Raw genomic sequence first — 27,085 nt, forward strand, 5'->3', positions numbered from 1 at the left:
GCCCTACAGGATGAGATATATCCACATTATATTTCCATTACTTATCTAGACACTGGGTTATTGCCAGCAGTGTATGGTTCAACAGGTTAGGGTTTTTGTAGCTAAGGTGTGTTTGTTGCTTGTTGCTTTTACAACCACTTTCTAACCTTTAGTTTAGGACTCATGCTTTTAAGTCATCTTTTCAAGTCCTTATGGATATGTTGCATCATATTGGACCATTGAATATTTTTTAAGGCTATATTGATCCTGTTTTTTGTTATTTATTTGGGCACACATTATGTTATGTTATATTGATTTATGACATGAACATTAACAATAAATTACAATTTTAATAGAGCAACTATTTTGTCAGGGGATTTGTCTATTACTGTTTTGCGAAGCTCTGTATATTTGGCGTATATTATATTTGGCGTATAGTCAGTTATAAATATGTTTCGTTTGCTTTAGTTAACCAGCTACACTTTTTGATTAGTATGAATGAAGGAATGGAATGGCGGAAAAAAGCCAGGGTACAAAAGGAAGTTCACTCAAAAGGACTGCTCAATTCATAGACTTCAGACACCTGCATGCAAACGCTATTCAAATCACTCAATGCAACACTGGCCTTCAGGGAAATTTGACATAACAATGGGCCTCATTTTTGTATTGGCACTCCTTTCAAATCTTTTTTCAAACCTGGGGAGTGTCATTATACGGGAGATGAGAGCATAGGGGTGTGGTATCAGGAAGAAAAAGGCTAACTGTGCCCGCCTCTTTTATGTTGGACTGCTGTACAATCATCCTAGATTGATTCCTGCTGACATGTCCGCTAAAGCTGGATCGTTTGAACGCCTGTCGCTACATTTGAGAAGCCATTATAACACAATTACCTTCAAGTTCAGTCGAGCATCCATTTCCTTGCCAATTACAATCAAATCGGCCTCCATTGGGCTTTAAGTAGCACATGATTGTCAAGACACAGGTTTTGTAATGGAAACTTGAAGGCTACACAAAACCCTTGCAAGTTCCACTGGGCTGTAAGACTGCTTTGTTTACCATTGCCATTTATAACCGATAATTATGCTGCCAAACAATCAAAGTGATAGTGATGATGTTTTATATTCTTGTTGAAGAACTGTGTGAAGTAGGTGCTGCAAACAATGGGTCAATGGAAATGGAATGGGCTCAGACAATTGTGAGAAAAATATATAGTTGCATACCATTGAATTGTAAAAATAATAAACATTGTTATCACTCCCAAATAGATAATGAATGCCATGTGTGGTGAAAAGATTACCGTTAAATTACTTTTATACATGATACATCTCTCTGTCATTATCACCTCTGGCCAGCAGACCCAATGTTACAGCCAGCGTGCGAATTGGGCTGATGACTCACTTGACAATCACAGTTTATCTAGGGAAAGCAAGGCATTTGCCACATCAGCAGTGCAATGGAGACATAAGTCTGAGCCATGTGCTGTAGTCTGAATACTGTTTAACAGTAATTCATGTAATTGTCGGGAAGTGCAAGTAAGTGCATTGTTGGAGAGCAGGTGATGTCATTGTTGGAAAGAGCAGGGTATGTCATTGTTGTGTTTGAAACGAATCGCAGTCTAGACTACTAAAATGACAATGATCCATGAACTTGGTTTTGGAAACGTATTTGTTCCATGCGCGTATTCTCTTGGTTTTGTGTTGTGGTGTATGCATGCATCGCTTATCATTTGTGGTTGATTTTGTGTTCTATTTACATGAGCTTTTGTATTGTTTTGAGTACATGTTTGTTTGTGTTTGTTTCACAATCACGTGGGTATTGCACTGTTTTATGGATTAAATGGAAGACTCGATAGATATGAATTACCAAGAACAGCACATGAGGGGATTTCTTCTTAGGCGTAAACATTTTTTTTGTTTGGTTCCGGTTTCCGACCGACCCTGTCAATTTATGTGCGACCCAAATTATTTTATGAGCTTTATAAAAATAAAAGATATATATTTTTTTGATGCACTATAATTATGGTTTGATACAGCACCTCTTCATTCTGTACTGTAAATTCTGTGAATTTTCTCGTTTTTAAATGAAAACAACCTATCTATCATTCGCTGCCGCTGGAAAATATAAAATAAAAAAATAAAATAAATTCCCTACCTACCCATGACCTCAACTGACAACCAACAGGAACCAAAAATTTTTTTTTTTAGGCCTTACAGGGTTTTCATCATCACAGACTAAACATTAATCACAAAACATTCAATTGTTTTGGATTAAATGTATGGAATAAGTAGGTCATGACTGAGGACACGTCAGTGCTGTGCCTTGAGGTTTGATATTTTAGTATGACGCTGTAAAAGGATTGCATAACGTATTTTGTTAATCTTCACGGGATCTAAGCCGTAAGAACGTAATCGGTCATCTGATCGGGATACTGGTCAGATGGAGTCCCGTGTATGTATTTATGAGATCTTATGGATAAGCTAACTAGCAGATCAAGAGAAACATTGTAGTAGGGAGTTCCTGGTGTACAGGATAACATTAAATTAGGTATTTTTCCCCATGGTTTTCCCTTCCTTTTTTTCATTGTTGTATCTGTCACAGAGGGTGGATGCACAATGTGCTAGGCGTTAGATACAGTGGATCTGTTTTTAGCCGGGGATACGCTATTTGATTGCAGCTTGGATGGCTTGTTGTCTCAATTTCCCGGCTCTCTTCTAACAATTCTATGGGCTTGTCCGCAAGAGAGCCTTGAGGAAGATCCTAATAGTCTGGGCCAATCATAAGTCAGCGGTGGTTTTAGAGCCATAAACGCCATTCAAGCGACCATTACAAAAGTCGAGGGTATGATATTTTCCTCCAACCCCTCCCAGATTTGTTTCGGAACAATTCAAATGCCTTATTTGACAGTGATGACAAGTCCGCTGTCCTGTTGCCAGGAAACACTTATCAGCCTAACCAGTGCCAATGCCAAGATGGAAATGAGAGGGACTGTGCGTCTAACACACTGGTTCATGCCAAGGTCATGTGATGCATTAAGAGTGACAATGCTGTCAACACACACACACACACACACACACACACACACACACACACACACACACACACACACACACACACACACACACACACACACACACACACACACACACACACACACTGCCTAGGGGGCAATGGCAGGTGCAAAAATGGGTGTGGAATCAGGAGAAGTAATGTTATTAGGATAATGGAAGTCTGATATCTGAGATGCTTTAGGGATAAACCAAATATAATTTACCAGATTTGAGGCCCCTCCAACGTTCTTATTTTTCCCAATTAGGGAATTAAAATGCTCCCCCCCCCCCCCGCATTACAGGAATAAAAAGATTGCAAATTACAGGAAGAAAATTGAAGCTTTGCAAGAAATGGAGAAACTGAATTAAATGATGCTGGATATGTGATTTTTCATAGATTGCTTCAATGATATAAAATATCTGCTTTTGTGAGATTTCTAGTATTATTTAGGTCTCCTCTCCCTTCTCCCATTGTCTCTCTCCCACATTATTATTTCTTCATCCAACACATCTTGTAAAGGCCCTTGGCCAGGGACTGATTAGTAGCTCAGGCAGTGGATTATTCACTACTGTGCAAATTATTATGTGCAATATCTTCATTCTTGAATTGAATACACATGAATCAGCCTAACGATAACGATCCTTATTAACCTGCCTGTCTTTCTGATACCTGGTACAGTATTGTGAACAGGTGATATTGAGCTTCTATGGCAGATATTTTTTACACCTCTCTGACAAGCATCCGATGAGAAAGGGATGTACAATTCATCTTCCAAAGAACCACAACAGATTAATAATGTATCTTTGCAATCACTTCTCTCTTCTCTCTTTATTTAATCTTGTGATATACCTTTTCGGACTCATCTATTCTGGTTTAATTATTGTTGTTTGTAAAGTCTTGTTAACAATTAACTGCCCCGGTTTTGCCCTCATATCCTTTGTGCTGATACTCTCTGAGGGGGGTATTCTAACATTACCTTAGTTTCTTATTTCAATCTATTTGGTTTCCCATGAATCTCTTCCTGAATATATAAAAGCTATCATAGTGAGGTGGAGTGCTGCGACCGTTTGAAGATTCTCTGACTCTCACTTGCATGGGAACACTCTCTTTATCACCCTCTAACTTGGGCTGCACTCTCTGGAGGAGCACTATTAAATATTAAAAGGGTGGGATGTTTGAACCTCCTACTCATCGACAATAACACATCACACCAATCACGCTGCACGTACAACGACCAATCACAGCTGCCTATACCCACACAGGAGGCAAACTGAGCAATCACCATCTAAATAGCGATCATCCTTCCGGTTTCCTGTCCTCTGGCTTCTACAGAATAAGAGCTGCTCGGTAACGTAATGCAGGACTTTAGGGATCTTAAGTAACCCTTCTGCAGGAAGTGGGTTTCTGAGTTGGCTCAGTGTGGCTGGCCTGAGTGCACTGCTTAACCGGTAAGGTTTCATATCTTCTCTTTGAGTGGCTAAGATACTTTTGAACTAAATAATGATATTTCTTCATATCCAAAACATCAATATTGTGTGTTTGTGTGTACATATCGCACATGTCTATCTGGATGAGTTATGGTCAGAGGCAGAACCATGTGGATGTCTTGCCGTCCTCTCATCGTGTGTGTCTGCCTGCCCGGCCCACCCATCTGTCGGTCTATCTGTCCTCAATGTGATTTACAACTGCGGCATTCGCGCAACACTTCAATACCTTCTTCTTGGATTGGCACCACTTAGCCACTTTTTGCATTCCCTCTGCATTTAGTTCCCACTCTCAATCAATACACATTAGCTTAGTGTCTTTATGGGCTGAGCTTCCCAGCAGTCTCATCCTGTTAGCTTCTGGCTTAGTGCCTGTAGTATATCTCTGCCCTCAGGGTTATGATGCTGTGACGCATCACCGCCCTGTCCTCAAATGACCTCCAGTTACAGCCCTTCTGAGACTCAGAGATTGATAGATCAGTACACAGAGAATGAGGTCTGGGATATTCTGGGATATTTTCTCAGACAGGTGGCCAGGCAGGCAGTAAGGGTTTAATTTACTGACTTTTAGAGTGATATATATTAACAGCACGTTTGACATGAGTCCTAAAACGTATTTTCCACAGTGGTTTTTGTTTTGTAGTTCCCCCGTTGGGGGTGTGTTTTAAATGGGTGTGCCAGGGCCAACCCAGATGGATGTCTTTCTGTATGCTATGATGACGGGGCCCTAAGTTATAGATCAGCCGAAGGGATAGACTGGCCTGCATTCTGAAGCCAGGGAGGGCAGGAGTCACACCGCCTGGCTGCCCCGCCTGTCCATCACACCGGGATTGTGTATGATGGAGAGGGGGAGAGAAGGGAGAGGATGGAGAAAGAGAGAGAAGGGAGAAATGGAATGACGGGAGAGGGATGGATGAAAAACAATGGGTTAGTTTGATGGAGCTTCCCTGTAAACTCTGCCAAGGACCAATTGATGCTGCAGGGATGATAATCTAGTTTGAGCCAACCAGTCACTCCTCCTTCTCTCCATCCCTTCATCTTTAGCTGATGTAATTTCCTTTTTTTGGTGTGGGTGGGGACAAACTCTTCACCACAGCTGAAATATAGGCAGTTTATTCTTGACATTCAATGTGATTTATGAGCTTTATGATTTTTATTTAGATTATTTATTAAACCAGTTTAGTATGGATGGAATACAAATGCTTTTTGAGTTGCTTCAAACAATTTTCTACTGTTGAAATTTAATCAAAAGTTGTTTACAGCCTGAATAAGGCGGTTTTCCCCTCTATTATTTAAGATATAAAAAGGTCTATGCCTTCATGCAAAGTATCTTCCCCATTTTCAAAATTAATATTGCAATGGTCTCTAAGGTCTAATAATGTATTACTTTAAATTCAAATTAGGCTTGAAGTCAAATAGGCTTGTAACCCGATACCCGCTGTTATGTTACATGCATTCCAAAACTACTCTGTGCTAGGCATGTGTCATTGAAAATAACTTCCATACATTTCCTCAAAGTCACCCTCCTGCCCCAGTTTGAAACTCTTCCAGAGTCAGGCCTGCTGAAGTCTGAGTGGAGGTCCACACTTCCTCCGATCATGCGGCCGTGTTGAGATAGGATCCGGAGCCCTCCTCATGACAAGAAGTGGTGATTTGTGCTGGGATGCGAGCTGGCTCACTGGGCCAAGGGTGTGAAATGGAGAGTAATGTATTGGTGAGGGGGTCGGGGGGGGGGGGGGGGGAAATGCATCGCTCAAGCGTAGCCTGACTGACCCAAAAGATCAGAGCCCAAAGGGATGTAAAATGCTGTCTGCTTTCATCCAGTTGCCTCTGAAGAATGAAAACGGGATCTTAGTCGGCCTGCTGCCTGGATTTCTCTCTCTCTCTCTTTCTCTCTCGATGTTATTTGAGCTGCGGTTTTGTAATGCTAAAAGTAACTGTACACGATTAAGACCTGGACAGAGGTGTACAGTGGATCTTTTGTAGGCCTCAGTCTTACCCAAGTTATTGTGAAACAGAACCCCGCTGAGGTGGGGTGGGGTGGGGGGTGTTTCGACACAGGACACCCACACCGGTGTCGTGTAGGTACAACTGTGTATGCAGAGGAAGTCGATATAATAATAATAATAATAATAATAATACATTTAATTTAGAGGCGCCTTTCAAGACACCCAAGGTCACCTTACAGAGCATATAGTCATCATTCAAAACTATGTAAAACAGACTAGGAATAAAAGGAAAACAGAGGTTAAACATGAATAATAATAATAATTAATAACACTCAAAGACGCCTAAAGTGAAGGGGGGACCTCACTAACCACCACCAATATGTAGCACCCACTTGGGTGATGCACGGCAGCCAATCGGTGCCAGAACGCTCACTACACACCAGCTTGAGGTGGTGAGTTAGGGATGAGGTGGAGAGTGAGTGAAAAGAACATATTTAAACACTATCGACCATATTTAAACACTGTCGATCACATTTAAACAATATCGACCACATGTAAACACTATCGACCACATTTAAACACTATGGACCATATTTAAACACTATGGACCACATGTAAACCCTATCGACCACATGTAAACACTATCGCCCACATGTAAACACTATCGCCCACATTTAAACACTATCACCCACATTTAAACACTATGGACCACACGTAAACCCTATCGACCACATTTAAACACTATCGCCCACATTTAAACACTATCGCCCACATTTAAACATGTAAACCCTATCGACCACAATTAAACACTATCGACCACAATTAAACACTCGACCACATTTAAACATGTAAACCCTATCGACCACATTTAAACACTATCGACCACATCCAAACACCATCGACCACATTTAAACACTCTCGCCCACACCTACACACTATCGACCACATGTAAACACTAGCGACCACACTCAAACACTATCGACCACATTTAAACATGTAAACCCCTCTCGACCACATTTAAACCCTATCGACCACATTTAAACCCTATCGACCATATTCAAACACTATCGACCACATTTAAACTATCGACCATATTTAAACCCTATCGACCACATTTAAACACTATCGACCACATTTAAACACTATCGACCATATTTAAACACTATCGACCACATTTAAACCCTATCGACCACATTTAAACCCTATCAACCATATTTAAACACTATCGACCACATTCAAACACTATCGACCACATTTAAACACTATCGCCCACATTTAAACACTATAGACCATATTTAAACACTATCAACCATATTTAAACACTATTGACCACATTTAAACACTATCGACCACATTCAAACACTATCGACCATATTTAAACACTATCAACCATATTTACACGCTATCGACCACATTCAAACACTATCGACCACATTTAAACCCTATCGCCCACATTTAAACACTATCGACCACATTTAAACCCTATCGCCCACATTTAAACACTATCGACCACACCCAAACACTATCGACCATATTCAAACACTATCGACCATATTCAAACACTATCGACCACATCATGTAAACACTAGCGACCATATTTAAACACTCACACAATTTGATACATATCACCATATAGATATAGATTTGTGCTGATTATATTATTACGATCTATCCTTGTATTTAAATTGCGGATCCCCATAAAGGGTATAAATTGCCATCCCCGTATTGGGTTCCAATAGGTTGACTGACTCTCCGTCCATCCTTCGTATCATCTGCTGTTCCAGCGCCAGACAAACGGCGGTGACACTACCGACGGAAAAAGCCGTTACGTCCCATTGTTTGGAGTGAAAGCAGTTTCTCCCTATCCATATAATATATATATATATCGATCTACACATATAAATAGTTTATAAAAGAGTTAAAAGTTTACAAAAACACACTTAAATTACTTAAATTACTAAAAACAACGCAACACGCACAGAGCTACTGGATAAGCGTCCTACTCGCGTCGGCGCCATGGCAACCGATATGAAAAACTTAACAGTTTAAATCTTTACTACCAAAAAGCAAATTGCACAAATTCGTTAGAAAATGAACCCTGCAACGCGGCCTTTAATGTGACAAATTAGTTCAAATTGGTTTGCCGTTTTGAAGAGATGATGAGATGAGGTGCTTTCAAGACATCTCTGGATAAATGGGCCATGGTCAATAATCACAAATTTATTCAATAAGACGGTGAATGTAATGGTCACTTAATACTCCGTTAAACAACCTGACCCCGTTTACTCGACCTGACATGAAGTGAAATACATTTTTAGGTTTATTATTGATTTCAAAATGTTCCATGTATGGAAATGTATTAATACAAAAAATCTTCAATATCATCTCTCTCTCTCTCTCTCGCTCTCGCTCTCGCTCTCTCTCTCTCTGTGTGTCTGTCTCTGTCTCTCTCTCTCCCCAAAAAAGATTGAATGTCGTTCCTTTAACCCTCTAGGGTTAGGTCTTTTGTAATTGTAACATAATCCTACATTATGATATTGTTTTTTTTGCCGACGGTGAAGGTGATATTTGCCCCAAATTAATTGTGTATTCTGATATTTATTGGAATAAATCACGCCGGTGTGAATCTCGGCACACCTGCTGGTGTACAGATGGAATGAATTCGTCTCTGATTTATGTTCTCTGTGAGAGTCGTCCGGTGCCAACTTGGTCTATGTCCTCTGGGCTGGCTGGAAGGAAGTCAGAGAGGCAATGTTGCTTCTCCATGTTTCTGTAGACCCAGGCTGCCATCGCATGCCCACTATGCCCACCGCTGATTGGAAACAGCTGTAGAAAAAACTATTGGAGGGTCCGTCTCTGTACACCCGAGCCAGCTGGACCCTTTGTGCTCACTGTACCTTCTATCCTCTTCAGCCTCCTCCTCTCTCTATTTCTGTCTTTTCTAAAGCATTATTTTTTGTGTTTATGGGCCTTTAATTCCGTTTCCCGTTGGACACAAGCACTATTTGTATGCGCTGATTGTACAACATTTTTTGATGAATGAGCCATGGTAGATTTCAGGTATGTGTGTTTTTTCTTCCGTTTTACATTTGATTTCCTTGGGGTGGCTAGTCATGCTTTCTTTTCTACAATAGTACCCTGTACTGTTTGAGATGTGTCTCAACCAGAAAACCCACGTGGTCACACAGTAAGGCGTTCTGCCAGGACATTGATTCTGAGCAGAGATCCATGATTTTGAAATGAATGATGAAACGACGAATGTTGAAATAATATACGTGACTTTTTTCAATATTTTGGTACGCCTATTTTCTAGATGGGCAATCTATGAAACGGTGTGCAAAGATTCGATGTAGCTTTATTGTAATCATGTGACCACGCCGCACAGTGACATCATTAGAAATCAAGTAGACTAGCCCTGTTTGTCTGAACAGAGTGACCTCGCCTTTGAAGCCCACATAATGAGGAAGCAGATCCAACCGGGCACCTAACCTGCCTCGAGTACAGCGAGGCATAACCTCCCACCTGTAAGTACGGGGGCGGCGGCGGCCACCTGCACTGCTGATCCTGTGTAATCACCAAGCGGTTTCACTTGTGGTCTCACTCGAGTGCGGATGAAAGCTGACCCCTGGTACAGGCTCGGGTTTTATGGCAGCCTCGTTGAAAGAAGTTAATGAACAATGCCATGGGGCCGGGGGGAGGGGCGGCCCTTCGTGAACGGTGGACAGATGGCCACCCTGGTCTATGCCCTGTGTTGTTGTGAATGTGTCCAAGGCGGATTAGAGGTTGTGTCTCATAGTTGACAATATTTTTTTGTCCTAGGGAGAATTATTGAACAATGTTTAAGGTTTACCTTTTTGTGTGTGTGTTTGTGTTGGTGAGATATTGGTAAGGGCGTGTGAATGACGATGTGACTATGTGTGGTGTAATGGTTGATTATTCTTCGGCCATGGGTATGGTGTGCTATTGAGTTAAGGGCCTCTTGAATGAATAGAAATAAACATTCTTAGAGCTAATATATTGTCAAGTTATTTCATAGTCAATACAATATACCTGTACTTATCATCATATTTATCTATTTAGGCGACTATGGCGTGTGCCAATATTCTTGATAATAATGGTTCTTATGTTGTTTTTTAGGGTTCCTAACGTGTTTGAGCTACAACTTGAAGTGAACTCCTGCAGCAAATGTATCAAAGAAACTGTTTCGTTGGTCCGATATTATTGGTTGAGTAATTACTTAGATGACCTAGATATATGGGCATGTTGTTCCAGAAGTGTGCCGAGGTGTTCTGACACTGACATTAATATGAATGGTAGTTGGGTGAACCAAGTCTGGACTTAATCTGACTTACACACACACACACACACACACACACACACACACACACACACACACACACACACACACACACACACACACACACACACACACACACACACACACACACACACACACACACACACACACACACACACACACACAGAGAGAGAGACCCCACCCAAACCTGCCCCTTCACCAAGGAAAAGAGGCTTTGGCTGCCCAGCCTACAGCGACTGACCTCAATATGTGTGTGTGTGTGTGTGTGTGAGAGACTGATTAAACACATTACTCAGCCCTGGTGGCAGAGCTAAGTGCATTCATAACACACTGGTGTTGTGTGTGTCTGTGCTTCCTTAATGGGGTCAGTTAGCGTGTGTGTTTATGAGAGAGAGAGAGCAAGGGAGCTCTGCATGAATAGAGAATCTGTGCCCTGTTTTCTTTTCTTTCAGACATGAGAAACACGGTCACGCACAAGTCTGCCCTAACTACTTCAAAGGTTGTGTGGAGTATGGCCCTGATATGATCTCGGCTTTGGTCTTAATACACGTTAGGAAAGGGATTCTGTCTGCCTTTGTATTCTGAGTGACAAAAATATATATTTATCTGCATAATAAATTCCACATTTCGTAAGAACCAAAGGCTATCCTCTGTACAGCTATTGATGACTTAATCCTATCTTAAAAGGGTTGCCTAAAGGTTTTTACAATTTGATTGATCTCTTGCTATTCCCCCGAGCCAACTCGTTGCCAACTAGACCCGACATGTTGCTTTTCAGTTGATGACATCCCGGTGGTAGACCATTGCATGTAGCCTGATCATGCAGGTGTTCCAGCCGACTATTTACACATGCCCATTGACCCATTCAAAGGATCGTAACGGTCCGTGACAGAATGGGAGCTGCAGTGAGGCTTCTGTCTCTCCAGCGCATTATCATCCACCACGGCCCCCTTTCACATCTCCCAGATCTGGATTCCTTCCCGGTAACATCGAGCCAGTGTCCCCCAGGCTCTTTCCATGCATTTGGTCGGCCTGGTCTTGCTGCCAGGGTCTCATGGGGAAGCTCTTTGCGTCCACCTCTGGGCCTGCTATCTGATCGTTTTCTTATTCAGGATGGCTGACTCGTGCCCTAAGTGTTCCTCTTTGATTTAGATGAGGATTATTAAGAAGGGTTCGGTATTAACATTGTTAATTAAAGGCTTAACCCACAACAGATTGTGAGTATGTGTCTTTGATCATTCCGGCTGTCAGGCAGCTTTTGATGTTTTGCCCCATGACTTGAATTGACTTTGAAAGAACGAGTGACTGCTCTCTCACTCTCCCTCCCACTCTCCACTCTATCCTATGTGTCTCTGGATTAAATGTCATTAACTCCACATGCAGTCACGCAAACACAATATACCTGTCTAGTCCTGTCACTAAAACCAGTTTCCCATTCAAGGCGTCTGGAGAAGTGATTTGTACAACTCCACAACATTCTTAAAGTGGATAGGGCAACAGGGTAGAAGGTCAAGGCTAACATCAACGCGGCTTCTGTGTTATTTACGGTACAAGGCTGCTTAGCGTTTGTAAGCATGCCATTGTGTGTTCGGGTGTGTCTGGTACGTTTATGTGTGTCAATGGACCCAGTGCTCTCTTTGGCACTAAGGCAGATTCCCAGTGCCTCTGGTGGAATTGTGGTGCTTGTAGAGTAGGTCATCGTGGAGTTAAGGGTCACCTGACTTATTGAGCTTACTCCTGGCTTTTACAAGATCCACTTTACTTTAGAATAGAACAGCAAATACTTCTGTCCTTTGCCTACACAGGCTACATAAAAAACCCAACAAAACGCATCCAGCCAGGCAGCATTGAAACACATTTACTTAAAAGCCAGATTGTATACACATGATCACCAGGTGAGGAATGATTTCAGGCAATACCTACCTATTATTGACTTTACCCTCTACCTCTGAGCAGGCAGTGGACAACTCGGCCATAACTTACTGACACAGTTGCCTCAGGCAACCATGTTGTCAGTACATAAATAATACATAGGGCGTGTTTGTCACAGTAAACAAATCCCTCTTCCCTAAGGTGAGATGAAAGGCTTTACACCACAAAGAACATGGGAAAGATAATGATTATTTGATGACTTCATACGTGCTTCATTTTCTTTTCCTAATTCCCAATTTTGCTTTTCTCTGACTCAAAGTATGATGAACAAATTATTATTATATCACTTATTTCATCTTTAATTAAAAAAATAATTGACTTGAGTTAAAGGCACCCAGTGCAACTTTCGAGGCTTAAAAATAAACATTCAATTTCTAGTCTTTTTTACACGTAGTAAGTTTCAATAACTCCATACCATTACATACCGACATTTAAGCAGCAAAGATGAGACGTCGTTGTGTGGTGAGAACTGATACAAAATCGATAACAACAACAATGCCGCCATTTTCTTTATTTTTTGTAACCTACAATAAATAAAGCAGGCTTCCAGTCAATGGAAAAATGGCTTCTCCCCACCGGCGATTGTTGTTGTTTACGATTTTCTATCAGTTCTCACCACACAACGACGTCTCATCTTTGCTCCTTGAATGTCGATATGTAATGGTATGGAGTTATTGAAACTTACTACGTGTAAAAAAGACTAGAAATTGAATGTTTATTTTTCATTGAATGTTTACATAAAGTTGCACTGGGTGCCTTTAAGGTTTACTGTTATTCTTGAATATTGGCTGCTAGCAATGGTGGGGATAAAAAAGTGTCCATTTTTATTCAAATGGCTTTAAGAACATTGCACCTTCATTCTAAAAAACGTTTGATTACCCAATAAGGCTTAATACTTCTCCTAATACGTCTTAATACTTCTCCCTCTTTTCTGTCCCTCCTTTACTCCACAGTTCTGTATGATTCAAGGCCCATACATGCCATTAGCGGCGTCTAATGGAAGAAAAGCCATTTGTTGGAATAGCCATGGTATCCAGACTGCCCAAGTTTGGTGGCCGCTCCTCCGCAGGTGGTGCAAGCTCCCTCCCCAATGGCTCCCCACAATCCACCCTCCCCAGCCAGGACACCAAAACCACAACTACAGCGACACACATGAATGGACTGGTCCGCAAACCTTCTTTTTCTCTGAAGTGGAGAAGAGAGGCTTGCAGCAGTCCCAGCCCGGCTCTGCCCCCCACCTCCCCCACTAGTCCTGAGGACGTGAAACCACAGGAAGTCAAGCCTCAGACTCCGCTCCTATTGCGCAAAGAGGGGAAAAATGCTACCCCTGGAACACCCACAATCCGGAGATCTGGCTCTTCATTGCTGTCTGTCTCGAGCCCAAAGGCCATCCCAAAGCAGACCTCTAAGACGCCAAGTACTAAGCTGGCGCAGAGCCCCCTCGGAGCTCCCAAAGCCAACCACAATGGATGCAACTCCCCCCTCCGCCCACGGCCCATGTCTGGTCTTGCGCTTCCAAAGGGGACCTCCAGCCTCCATTTCAGCGGCTCCCAGGACAGCCTCTCCCTGTCCAGTGACAGTATTAAGAACATGTCCATGGACAACATGGTCCGCTCGCACAGCTTCACCCACTTCAAACAGATCCCCTCACCCACCAACCAGCCCATGACCCGATCCTTCTCCTTCAACCGCGCTGTGGAGCTGGCCAAGCCCCTGGCCAACACTACTCTCCGACCCCCCCAGGCCAGCTTCCTTAAACCCCCACAGCTGTGCAATACTAGGGTGGGCCTCGGAGGGAGCATTGGAGGTCTAGGAGGTGGAGGACTTCAGTACAGCAGAGCGTCTGCGACGGCCACCTCCGTCTCCTCCCTCTCCAATAACACCGCCTCTACGCCCACCACACCCACTGCCCTGAAGAAGCCTCTCCTTCCCAGCTGCATGACAGCCAAACCACTGGGGGGTAGCAATGGGGGTTATGTTGGCTGCAAGCTGGCCCGGCCTCGGCAGACCAAGCTGCAGAAGCCTCTTTTCATGGGTCGTGTGAAGGGCGACGCCAGGCCGGTGACTGCTCCTGGATGCCCTGGTGGGAAATCAGGCAAAGAGGGAGAAGATCAGGACACAGGCGAGATCATTAAAGCAGACTTGCACATTGATGGTGATTACTCTGTTGGCAAAGGGGGAGGAGGAGGAGGAAGTCAACTAAGTAATGGTACTGTAGCAGGGGAGGCCCTGGAGGACATGTCCCTGTCTTCTGCCTCCTCTGTGGAACGAGGGGACACCAGTGAAGAGTTTCTGGAGGATGTTGACAGTGGGGCGGATACGTTCAGTGATGGGGATACGGCTGATACCAAGACTGGCAGTAGCACCCAGCTGCGCCTTCGGAGCTTCCTCAATGAGACCATGGAGTGGAGCAACCTCGACGCAGCAGGTACCATTCTGGAGTATAAGGACATGCTTTATATATTTTTTTCTAAGATTATATTTGTTATATGTAGTTCTTAACGAGGCACAGGTCTGTCTGTCCGTCTGTCCGTCTGTCCGTGTGTCTGGGTTTGAATGAGTGCATGCCATGTTTTCGTATTGGTATCCACGGTGGTCCTGCCTTTGTCAACCCTTCAGGTGGTAAAGAGGACGTAGCCCTGCAGGACTCAAAGTGCAGCCCGTTGGTGTCCCCAGAGCGAGGTGACCTCCTTCAGGGATCCTCGCTGGAGCTGTCGCCCTCCAACAGCTCTGGAGGTACCTACATGTGGGACGAGGAGGGTCTGGAGCCCCTTGGCGGCGCAGGGATCCACCCCTGTGACCGCTACGACGACTCTGAACTCAACAGCTTGGTGAGAACACATTTAAAGATAGCCTTTTGATGCACAAGGCCAATGTTGTGGGCGTTAGGATTGTAAACTGAACAAGGAGCACAGACATAAGTCTTGCGTCAGAGTTTTCTTCGTGCTGATTGGCATCTGCAGTCCCTGGCCAGTAAACAACCACATACCATTTTTGAAATTTTATTTTTGGATTAATTTTAAATACTTTTTCGTGAAGGATATATTGCATCACTTGCATCAATAGGAGCACTAAGAGCACTAGCAGCAGTGGGCAACCACACAATGCAGCGCCTGGGGACCAACGCCAGGGCTACTGCCTAGTACCAAGGTCAAGTGCACCGGCAGGAGTATTAATCTGGATGACATTTTTTTTTTTTTATTACTTTTACTTTCTAAACCATTGAAGTGACAGCACAGCAAAGCACTTTAATCCAAATGCAATGCAACAATTGCATGGGATTTGACATTTTGACTCTTTTCATTCTCGATGTTTCATATCTCATAGTACATAAATCATTGGCTATTTCTCAACGGCAGCTGAATGTGTCCATATATAGACTGAACATTTCAGCTTACACTGATAAATTATAGGGTCAGGATGGATAACTATAGTGTTCAGTTAATGTTCTCATTGTCCGTTGAAACGAAGGAGGGCTATCAGTATCACTCCTGCCAAAGTATCTCAGAGATAAGTATTGGCTGCTGCCCCAATCCAACCCTCTTTTGTGACAAATTAGACATTTTGGAGCTTTAGATCAATGGGCTAGGGGTGGGCTTGGTGGAGGGGAGCCAAAAGCCTCTTCAGGACCAATACAGTTCAAAAGCGGGACAACTACCAGAGCCTTTAAATCTTTATTGCCACGGTGATTGGGAGATTGCTAAGTCAGAGTAACCTTGCACTATGTTTATTCCCGCATCAAACTTTTTACAGAAAATCAGCACATTCAAGCAGAAGGCAGTTATATTGTGTTCACTGTTTTGTTTTATTTATAAGTGTGTATAACATTTACTGAATAGCCTGTTATTGCTCTTTTATTGGTCTGGCTGTTACTACTCTATGGTGGACTTTGTTTTGTAGATAGCTTACTGTACAGCCACTTGGCCTACAGCTCCAGAGCCTACTTTCTAGACCAGCAAATCAATTCCCCTTCAGGCAGATTCCTCTGCCTCTAACTAATTAGGGATTAAATGGGTTGAACCTGGGTTGAGAAGGACTGCAACGAGCCCCAGACCGCAGACCAAGGTCTCCCATTCCAGACAAGTTTTCATCAAGGAATTAAATTCTGAACCAAGGCTGTGTGTCAATCATCTGTATTCCCCATACATAGCACCTGATATCAAGAATGCACACATATCTTAATCGGATTAAGTTATGAATGTATAACCAGCTTTGCAGGGCTCAAAAATCTAGTTATTCTAGTGGCACTTGCTTTTCATTTGGTGGAACCCTAACAAATTGGGACCTTTCTCCACCACTTTGTTGCAATATTGGCATGTCCTTCGTCACGTACCATCTATCAGTGTACCTTCATTTGAAAAGATTAACTTGGTTGAAATAAGTTGTAAAAAGGTTTTTGATGCATAGATGGTCTTTCTTACCTCTGGTGCCTAGACATCTACGCACAAACCAACTCTTTCTGCTTTTCCTCCTATGTTAAGAATCTCTACCTAAAAAGTCAAACAGTCTGGTAATTAGGTAATATACTCCACTTCCGATTATTTTTCCTTTTCTATCGGGAGCTGTCATCCAGAATAGTGTGACTGTGTTATTTCTTTGCACGCTCTTATCTTGAATAGAACTAGTGCTGTGGTGCAATTTTATTTAAACTTTGTACAGTGCACCAGCTATTCTTTTAGCCGTGTTTGTTAACTTAAGTCTGCGTGTCTCCAATAAGAGTACTCATACCTGTGCTGCGGCTATCTTACTTCCAGCACCGCTCAAAAGCTTTATTACCACCCATCATATTAAACATAGAACACGACTAAAATCAAATCAAAATCTTAGCTTTTTGAAGTGTTATTCTAATAAAAATACTGAAAAAGAACGACGTTGGATCTGATGTTGGCTTCGCGACAGCCCTGTTTTGAAATTCTACATGGTTCAGCAGGAGCATGATGGTGCAGCGACACTATAACATCGTACTGGGAGAACCATGATATATATCGTTTTTTTGACAGACATCGATGCAACGGGAAAAAATAACCTTGCATCCACATGATAAATGGTCGCAAAAGCATCAGTTTTGGTCGCAGCCTGGAGCTCTGCTATGGAGAGTGCATTTTGGTACTGTTCAGCAATCATAACAGCATTCTGGCAATAGAAATTGAGAAAGATGACTTTGCATTAATGCAAGCGTGTTCATGACAGTGGGTGTAGGGTGAGGCATGTTGGTAATTTACACAGTTATTTATGCAAACTAATCATTGGTGTGGGCAAAATAGAAAGATGCAGTCATGTTTCATGAATCCACAGATGTGTTTCACACTGTATTTCGTTTATAGGACCATCGTGTGGCTTAATGGAGCCTTTATGATGGCATTTGTAAACATATTTTACATTTTAATTAAGGAGCACGATGGTACTCCTGGACACCTATATAGTAGCAGATACACTTTAATTCCTCCATATCGTTATCTTTAGGCTATGTCACTGCTCCTCGGCTCCATGCTATTTGAAGATATTGTTTTGCATATATTTATGAACTGTGCAATTAACTTGCAGGTTCCAAACAGGGACGATCAAGGGAGATAAACCAAGAGAGAGTATGTGATAAAGAAAAGAAAGTACGAAAAGCAATTGACTTAGTGACTCTGCAGTGATGCATGGCTTTCATTTCTGTAGGGAGTCTGCCTTCTTACTCTTGAGATCTTACTCTTATTTGATTGGGGCAATGGCAGCCATTTCATTAGAAGAATTAATCTTTCTTCGCTTTACTTTTCAGGCTTGTCTTCCTGCTCCTTTTCTCTTTCCACCTGACTTACTTTCATTAGCGAACAAGTTAACAAAGTCTCCCTTGCCCTAGCGCCAGAAAGAAATCACATAGTCTTTCAAAGGGGATATTATATGCATACTTCAACCTCCTTCTGTTGCCTAGATGCCGGCTCTCAAGCTAATTGGGGGGAGCGGGGGGTTCAACTATACTTACTAAACTACTTTGGTGGTTTTTATTTGTGGCTTCGGTTTAATTCTGCGGAGGGGTTGTGGGTTAAACCTCTAGGGAGCACTCGTCTCAAATAGTAAAGAATAATTAGAAAAAGTAGCCATGCCAAATCCGTTATAGTGGCAGTGAGGGAAACCCCATGGACAACTACAAACAACCTGATGCTTTTGTTTTAATCGTCAGACACAGAGATCTTCTTTTAGTGGCCCATGCAAAGAGACAGCCCGGATGAAGACAAATAGCATTGTTGTTTTTGTGCGTTATGTTTAACCGTAACTTGACATTTCCTGTTGTTTTCCTGTTTGGTACAGGACAGCAAAGCAGATGAAATATTCAGATACAACTCCAAGGGATGGGTTTAAATAAGCTGTAGTGACCAGCGGCCATGTGGGGGCACTGTGTCTCCTTCTGTGTGTGTGAGCAAGAGTGAACACACACTGCATAGGTCCATTAGTCGGGCTGTCTTTACATATATCATAGAATCAAAGTCTGGGCAGGCAGAACCCATCACACTGATCCGCCCAGAAGCTTTTAGGCAGAACGTGCATGGTGATGTGAATTATGGAGCCAATGGCTACATCCTGCAATGCCGCCTCAGATATAGCGTAATGATGATGTATAAGTCATCTATAAACAAAAAGATTCAGAGAAATATGTCTACATTGGTCGATACAGGATACAGAACATAATGCATTGGTGCTTATCAAGCAGCTTCGGACAATATTTCTGCTACTGTGTGCTGTTAAAGTATAGTGGCTTTTTCTTGGTTTGAATATCTGGTGACTTTATATATATTATATTATATTATATATGCATATATATATTATATTATTTTATAGGTTATTTATATTTGTTGTATTTGATAACTTTACAATCAAAACCATTTATTTTCTTCAGAAAAATACTAATTATTCATAAAATAATTTGGTTCAGTTGGGAGCCCTTTGGGAATGAACATATACTCCATTAACTCTGTGTGGCTAATTCATTTATTTATTTATTATTTTTAGTTCCCTTGAAAACATCACTTAATTTTCCCATAAACAGGACCTACAGTACACATAAAAGTGCAACGTGTAAGATTTGAAAGCCAAATGAGTCCTCTATACTCCAAACAAGGCGGCCACCTATTACCAGGAACATGTTGTGTCCATCCCTAACCATTCTCCCTGGTCTGAACCGCATATCAACAAACAGCAAACATATTAACACTGTCACTAATGGTATACAATTAGCTACCTTTAAAAGCTATTGCTACATAGCAAACGCTGCTTCTATTTGATCTTGCCTCTCGGCAGCCCTTCTTCATCATTCTCTCACGGACAGGGCAGACTGGACTCTGCTGTGACGGGGACCTCTTGAGGTAAAAAGTGGTATTACGAGATGGTACATACAGCAGCTTGCTGGGCTAGCTTCTAACTTATGTAAATGACTGCAACTACATTACCCGAAAAACTGTTCTTTCTTCCCATTCTGTTGATCATTTAAGTTGAATTTTTGTAAACTTTAAACCGTCATACACTTAGGTTGTTGTTAACCTAGGTTATGGTTCACTTTATTCCTGTAGAGCTCTGGAGAAGGCTAAACCTTCCCTCCATTTCTTTTTTTTTACTCCCACTGTCTCTGTGATACTCTGCTTTCTCCATCTCATCATTGTGACTAAGTTACCGCCCTCTTGTGCTCCTTGCTGTATCCATCTTGTGCCTAATGTCGGGTGACCAAGTCAGACCTACAGTGTAAACTAATGCCTTGTGTGCACGAGTGTTTCTGTGTATCTTTTTGTGAATTCAGTTGTTGCTTACCACACAAACACCCCTGTCTATTTTCTCTCAGACTCTCACAGACAGACAGACAGACAGACAGACAGACAGACAGACAGACAGACAGACAGACAGACAGACAGAGTGATGCGAGCAATTTCTGAAATTACAGGTTAAAGTTTAATGACCACCACTTCCAAGTTTCCAACCACAACCCCAAACTGTAATTTCAGTATTTCCAGGCAATGCTTTTACAGAGAAAGTATCAATTTCACTTAATTGTGTGTCTTTTATTTTATTATTTTTTGTTCTAATAATTTCTGAAGCCTGCTATTTAGATTTTATAATGCACGTCCACAATTTGGATCATCCACTCTCCTGAATAGCATGCCATTTCTAGTGAGACCCAAATAAGTCAACCAAGTATGATTAGGGTGTAACGAGAATGATGTCCCTGACCTGTGATTAATATGACGTGTCAGGGCATACTGTCATACAAGACAATGTATGTTCACTTTGTACAAATTGTACGTGGTCTGCTTTTTCTTTGCTCAAAATAGGCTGTGACTTACTCAGTTAAATAAACAGCATTAATTTCCTTACCATCCCACTACTAAGTGCCGCACTAAATTCCAAATAACTTTTCTTGCAGATTCTTGAAGATTAATATTCATCTCACACATTGCAAAATGGACTACAATATTCACGTCAAATTGATTATGACAATTTAGTATTTTTTTTGGGGGGGGTTCAAAAGCATGACGTGAGTCGAGTCGGGTAATAGGATTGCAAAGAAATGTGCCAGTCATTGGTGTGCAGAGGACACATGGTCCATCAAATTGCCGGTAACACCGCATATACGGATAATCAAGACATTTAATATGGGTTCTCAATGTCACGGCAAAGATAATTTCACACCTGCCTGACCCTTTTCGCCAACTTTAGCGCAGCACTTCACCTTAAAAAGCCATGCTAGCTATAAACAGACACAGAACATGTCCTTCAATTGTCTAATTGGATCCAGGGTGTTTTAAGAATTTGTCAAGTTCCACAACGACACAATTAACACAAAAATAGGCATGACCTTCAGAAAGTAGTGAAGATCCCTAGTCAAAGTATCAAATTTCAGATGATAACCGATGCTCAGGGAAATCATACTCGGCTCTATGGAAACAAGAGGAATAAAGAGATAAACCTTTGAAAAAGACTGCGTGACAGAATTAGCTAAACACATTAAACAGAAAAAAACATTATGTGTCTTGCAAAGAATAGCCCGGAGATATAGACTCAAGGTAGGATACAAAAGCTGGAGGTGCAATTCAGTTTCCCTTTGTCAGGTTCAAATCTTTTTATATACTTCTCAGCAGAACACAGTCAACAATTGTCAACAATTGGAAAACTGATAAAGACTGGGAAAATTTCCAAGCAATTTCCATCAGCATTTGGTCCTGTTTAGTCGAAGTTTTGACGGAAGCCGGGTCCTGATTATACTGTGTACCATGACGCAAACTCCCGGAATAACCTTTCCCTGTCGGTTTGGACTTTGGACGCCTTGCACAGGGCTGGCTTCCGACTCAGTTGGTTCTCATCTGGTTTATTTTGTAGATGCCATCTTTCTGTGACAGACTCTGATACAATGTACAGAGCTGAAATCACTATTCTCCCATGCAAGTTTTAACAAAACTCCCGTTCAGTCATCGCAACTTGACATTGCTTCTTGTCAATTCATACGAATGTTCAACAAAGTTCAGTGTTGTCTTCGATAATGAGGTAGAGAAGCCTTGCTATGGTGCTCTTTATCTTTGTCTGCATGATACAGATAGTGGCATCACAGAGGTTTACTGAAAATAGACCCATCATTTATATTATACATGCAGACATTTTCTCATAACCTTTCAATTGAAAGGGTTAGAAAGAAAGTTGTATATTAATTTTGACCTGAGGCATGGGGATCCTAACTTGGCCTAATTTTATGTATAGTAAATCTTATAGTAGTGTATAGTATCTAGAGTGTATGGATATAGTATTGTCTTGAGTCGAGTGTACTCATTTGTCAAGAGGTTAAAAGAAGAAATAAGAAAAACAAGGCAACAACAGCGAAAGATATTGATCGCTGACAAATGAAAGATCACTTTTAAAAGACAGCTTTTCACCACATTGCAGAAAGGAGGGAAGAGGGCCTAAACCTTACTACCAGAACATACTCAAGAGATAAGAGGGCTTGTTGGATTGAATAGGGCTTGTTTGATTCAATTAAGGACTCAAGAGTACAAACCCCTTTTTGACACACACTTTGATTGATTTGAAGAAGTACCCATAACAATTATTTATTCTTTCTTATTTCTTTGTCCTAGTCCGATGTTACCATTTGGAGTGTCATCATCATCCAGTTACCATGAAAAACACAGTTTGTTCAATCTGGACTTATTTGGTGGATGGCGCTTTTCAGGGCCCCCCTCCAATTCATTATCATTTTCTGCTGAAGCACAAAATTGCCTGGGAAAATAATACCTTCAACTATTGATTTGTGGTCACCTGGCCATTGGGTACAGTTAAATGGTTCACCAAGAGTCGGCACAGTGTACACATCCACTAAATAATACATATTTGGTTGCCGAATGCTCTTAATCTCAGAAGATACTGCAGAGGTATTCTAACCAGTTGAATCATTATACAAGCAGCTCATCAGATGGTGATTAGCTGTTCATACCGATGTGCTTTATCTCCATCAACACCACAGATGCTGGCCCCTAATAACCTTCCTTTTAATTTTCACACGGCTGTCAACTACTGTTTTAAAATCCAACAATAACAACCTGTATAGACAGACATTGATGAATGCATGACATGTTTCCTTTGTCGTTTTTTGTTTCAAACCTTATCTATAACTGTATCTATCGTGTCTCTTCCTGAACCTTGTTTAGCACTTTGTGACAATAGCTCTGGAAAGGTGAAATAAGCAACTGTTCAATGCTGTAATCCATTTGGATGGTATGCCGGTACGTGCAAGTTGTATGTTGCAAATCTCCCAGCTTTCTTGTGGCATTTCACTGAGGCACGCCCCCTTTTGGTCGTAGTATCTCGTAGTATCTTTGGAAGTAGAGTTCAGTGAGGCCGAACGTACTACTTTTACACACTTGATTACATTGCTACTTTATGCTGGTCACCAATTTATGCATTGCACAGTCTTGCTGTGCATGCAATGTAAAGTTATGTTTGTTTTCGAGCCGGTTAGCTAAAGAGGCTAATGTAGCCAACCATAAGAATGACTATCCAATGAGAAACGGGAAATATACTACGACCAAAAGGGGACGTTCCTCCGCAAATACCGCAAGAAAGCTCGGAGATTTGCAATTTACGACTGTGTACTGTGTACAATCCAAAACGATTACAGCGTTACTTTCTTACTTACTTCCATCCTTCCTGTGGGGGACTGTGTATGGATGATGGCTGGTTTAAGCAGCTTCACCTGGAGGAGTCTGATTAGACTCTGGGGCTGGGTGAGGCTGCACACCTGTTGCTCGTTGAGTAATCAGTTTGCAAAGGTTAAACCAGATTTCATCACACCCATTTTCAGGGAGATCTCCTGCATACATGTATCAAAATCGGCAAACTAGACAATAAACCAACTCCAACAACACTATTCTCAGTTGTTTGTCTTAAGGTGCCCAGTTTAATTCACCTAGGTGGAGTGGGGCATGAACCTTGCTATAATTACTTACGTCACATAATTTTATTTTTAACTTTTATCTTCTATTTTACATAAAATATTGTTCGTGCAGAACACGTAATTTGAGAGACATAACTAGTATCATGGGAGTGAAAGATAAAACATCAAACTCATAAAAAACGATTAATGCTAAATTCTTGAATAATCCAAAGCATGAATAGCCTGGATCAGGTGGATATAATATGGTTATTTTTGTGTTTGTGCCCCAGGCTATTTTGAACCACCTGGAGCCCCTGTCCATCGAAGACCTGGACGATGATGACCTGATGCTGGAGCTAGACCTACCAGAAGATGTTCTGCTGCACCAAGGTCAGCACACACACGCACAGACACTTGTACACACTCAGACACTTGTACACACTCAGACACTTGTACACACTCAGACACTTGTACACACACACACACACACACACACACACACACACACACACACACACACACACACACACACACACACACACACACACACACACACACACACACACACACACACACACATAAAAAATCACACACAACCTTACATTCTTACACATACATATTCACTCACACACATATCACACTCGGCACACATAATTACATACGCACACATGCAAATACTCACACACCTACACACAATTAAAGCACAAACACAATTATATATATATGATATAAATTATTTATTTTTACACAGATTTAAATATTTGAGGTTATACTGTGGCCAAGGCAAACGGTTGAATCTGATTGGCTGGGGGTTGCCTGTTTTTCTTGCATAATCAGATACCTCCAGCAATGCTGTTTGATAAAAAATTGTAAATTAATGCAGTAGCAAGGTTCAAGCATTTTATTAGTCCCGATAGCATGCATTGGCATATAATCAAGCTCAAATAAATGGAATTTCTTGCCTAGGGTGGAACTTTGCGTCTGTAATATCCATTAAAATCTTTAATGAACACCTTACTGCTTATTATTCACTACTACTCATTTTATATTTTGCTGCCTCTGATGAGTTATTGCATTATAACACCATCACGCCCCTGGTTACCAACGGAACCAATGCACTCCCATACTGAGAAATGATGCTATTCAACTCTCTCTGCCTCTCCCAAACACACCACACACACACACACACACACACACACACACACACACACACACACACACACACACACACACACACACACACACACACACACACACACACACACACACACACACACAAACAATGTTTTAGTTTAAACATTATATGGAAAAGCACCTAAAATGTTTTACGTTGAGCATGAATTTTTTTTTTATTTGACGAGCAACGTCTATATTGAAGTTTCAATAAACACTTGATAATGCTACAGTGTGGTTGAAACACTAGTTTTCCTTATCTCAACACTCCACAGTGTAGAGGCAAACAGGACCAAGCTCTGTCATCAGCTGGATGCAGTTCCCCCTGCAGAAAGCTGGGCACAGTACATCGTTACCACACAACAAAGTAATGAATGCTGGGGATAATGCTGTTGTGTATGGTGCTATGTAGGCATGCATGTTCTATATTATTGGAGGGATAGGGATGAAGAGAAAGATTGACAGGGAGAGAGAGAGAGAGAGACAGGTTGGGTGGGAGTTTACAGACATTTTTCCATCCATAATTTTGGTGAAATTACAGCTTGAATTTGTTTTGAGTTTTCACTTATCAATTGAAAAATGCTACTTTTGCAACTACTGTTGTGTATCAGCTGGTTTGGTATTCATTATAACACCTGCACAAAGGCACACATGCACACACATACACACTCTGTCTGTGTATCTGTCTCCCACAATGCACACACATTGGAGGGCAAACTGCATGTGGATGACGTTATTTGTTGGTCTGACATCTTTTTTGTAAACAATCAAATCTTTGTTTCTCTAGTGTATTTGAGGGAATGATGTAAGAGGGGGGAGAGGGAGAGAGAGAGGGATAGGAAAAGAGACAGAGAGCACAAGAGAAAGTGTGAGAGAGTGAATGGAATGTTCCCTCCCATGGAATGTGAGTCAGGGCCAGTATCCCTCCCTCCTCCTGTTGGGAAGAGGTCATATTTATAGCAGTGTGTCATAGTCGGGGGTCGTCACCACGGGAGGGACAGAGTTGGCGTGGTTGGTGACAGGGACTGAGAGAGAGAGATATAGACATGCAGAGAGAGACACACAGAGGTGTGTCAAAGAGTTGGACGGATACAGTGACTGAGAAAGAGACAGAGATGGCACAGAGTTGGAGAGATACAGTGACTGAGAAAGAGACATGGTGCTGCAGAGATGGCAGAGAGTTGGAGAGATACAGTGACGGAGCGAGAGATATACAAATGCAGAGAGAGAGTCAGAGTTGGACAGATACAGTGACTGAGCAAGAGACATGGAGATGCAGAGGGAGAGACAAGGAGATGCAGAGAGAGAGGCAGGGATGGCACAGAGTTGGAAAGTTAGGGCTTGTTCACACTTTCTCCGTCCGTCGACGGATCTCATTGACTTTGCATGGGGCACTCGCGAAATGCATTGTGGGTCCGTCCGTCCATTCGGCTCTGTGGCCTGCGTCAAAAAGTTGAGAAATATTCAACTTTTCAGGCAGCGCCAGATCCGTCAGCCAATCCGATCGCGGTTATGCAAATATACTCCATGCGTTTCCTGGATCCAATTGAAATAAAAAGCTAGAAGAAGCAGGAAAATCCGTCCGTTATATTTTTTTAAAGAAATGTGGAATAATAGGAAAATATTTTTTCACCTGTTGTTTGTGTCATATTTTGTATTTATATCCACTCATCGGCTTTGTTGCGGGAGGTGATTTGATTGGCTGCAGTATGCATCTACAGAGACTAGTCCCCTATACGTCAGACACGCCCTCGGTCATCCGCCTACGGACGCATGTAGTGTGAACAAGGCGTTACAGTGACTGAGAGAG

General features: G+C 41.9%; 1 protein-coding gene across 5 annotated transcripts in view; it reads left to right on the plus strand.

Moving 5' to 3' along the window:
- Window positions 1-27,085, plus strand: part of ccser2a (coiled-coil serine-rich protein 2a) — a 55,649-nt gene that overhangs the window by 2,974 nt on the left and 25,590 nt on the right. For 4 of the 5 annotated variants that reach the window (XM_060072451.1, XM_060072454.1, XM_060072455.1 and 1 more), the window contains exons 2-4: window positions 13,664-15,138; window positions 15,330-15,541; window positions 24,393-24,492. In XM_060072451.1, the coding sequence (XP_059928434.1) occupies window positions 13,707-15,138; window positions 15,330-15,541; window positions 24,393-24,492 (1,744 nt within the window). In that variant the 5' untranslated portion in view covers window positions 13,664-13,706. Of the gene's footprint in view, window positions 1-3,576; window positions 4,476-13,663; window positions 15,139-15,329; window positions 15,542-24,392; window positions 24,493-27,085 lie in introns of those variants that run through there. The other variant, XM_060072452.1, reaches the window with a different exon arrangement.

The sequence above is a fragment of the Gadus macrocephalus genome, chromosome 15 (assembly GCF_031168955.1).
Source record: "Gadus macrocephalus chromosome 15, ASM3116895v1".
Lineage (NCBI taxonomy): Eukaryota > Metazoa > Chordata > Actinopteri > Gadiformes > Gadidae > Gadus > Gadus macrocephalus.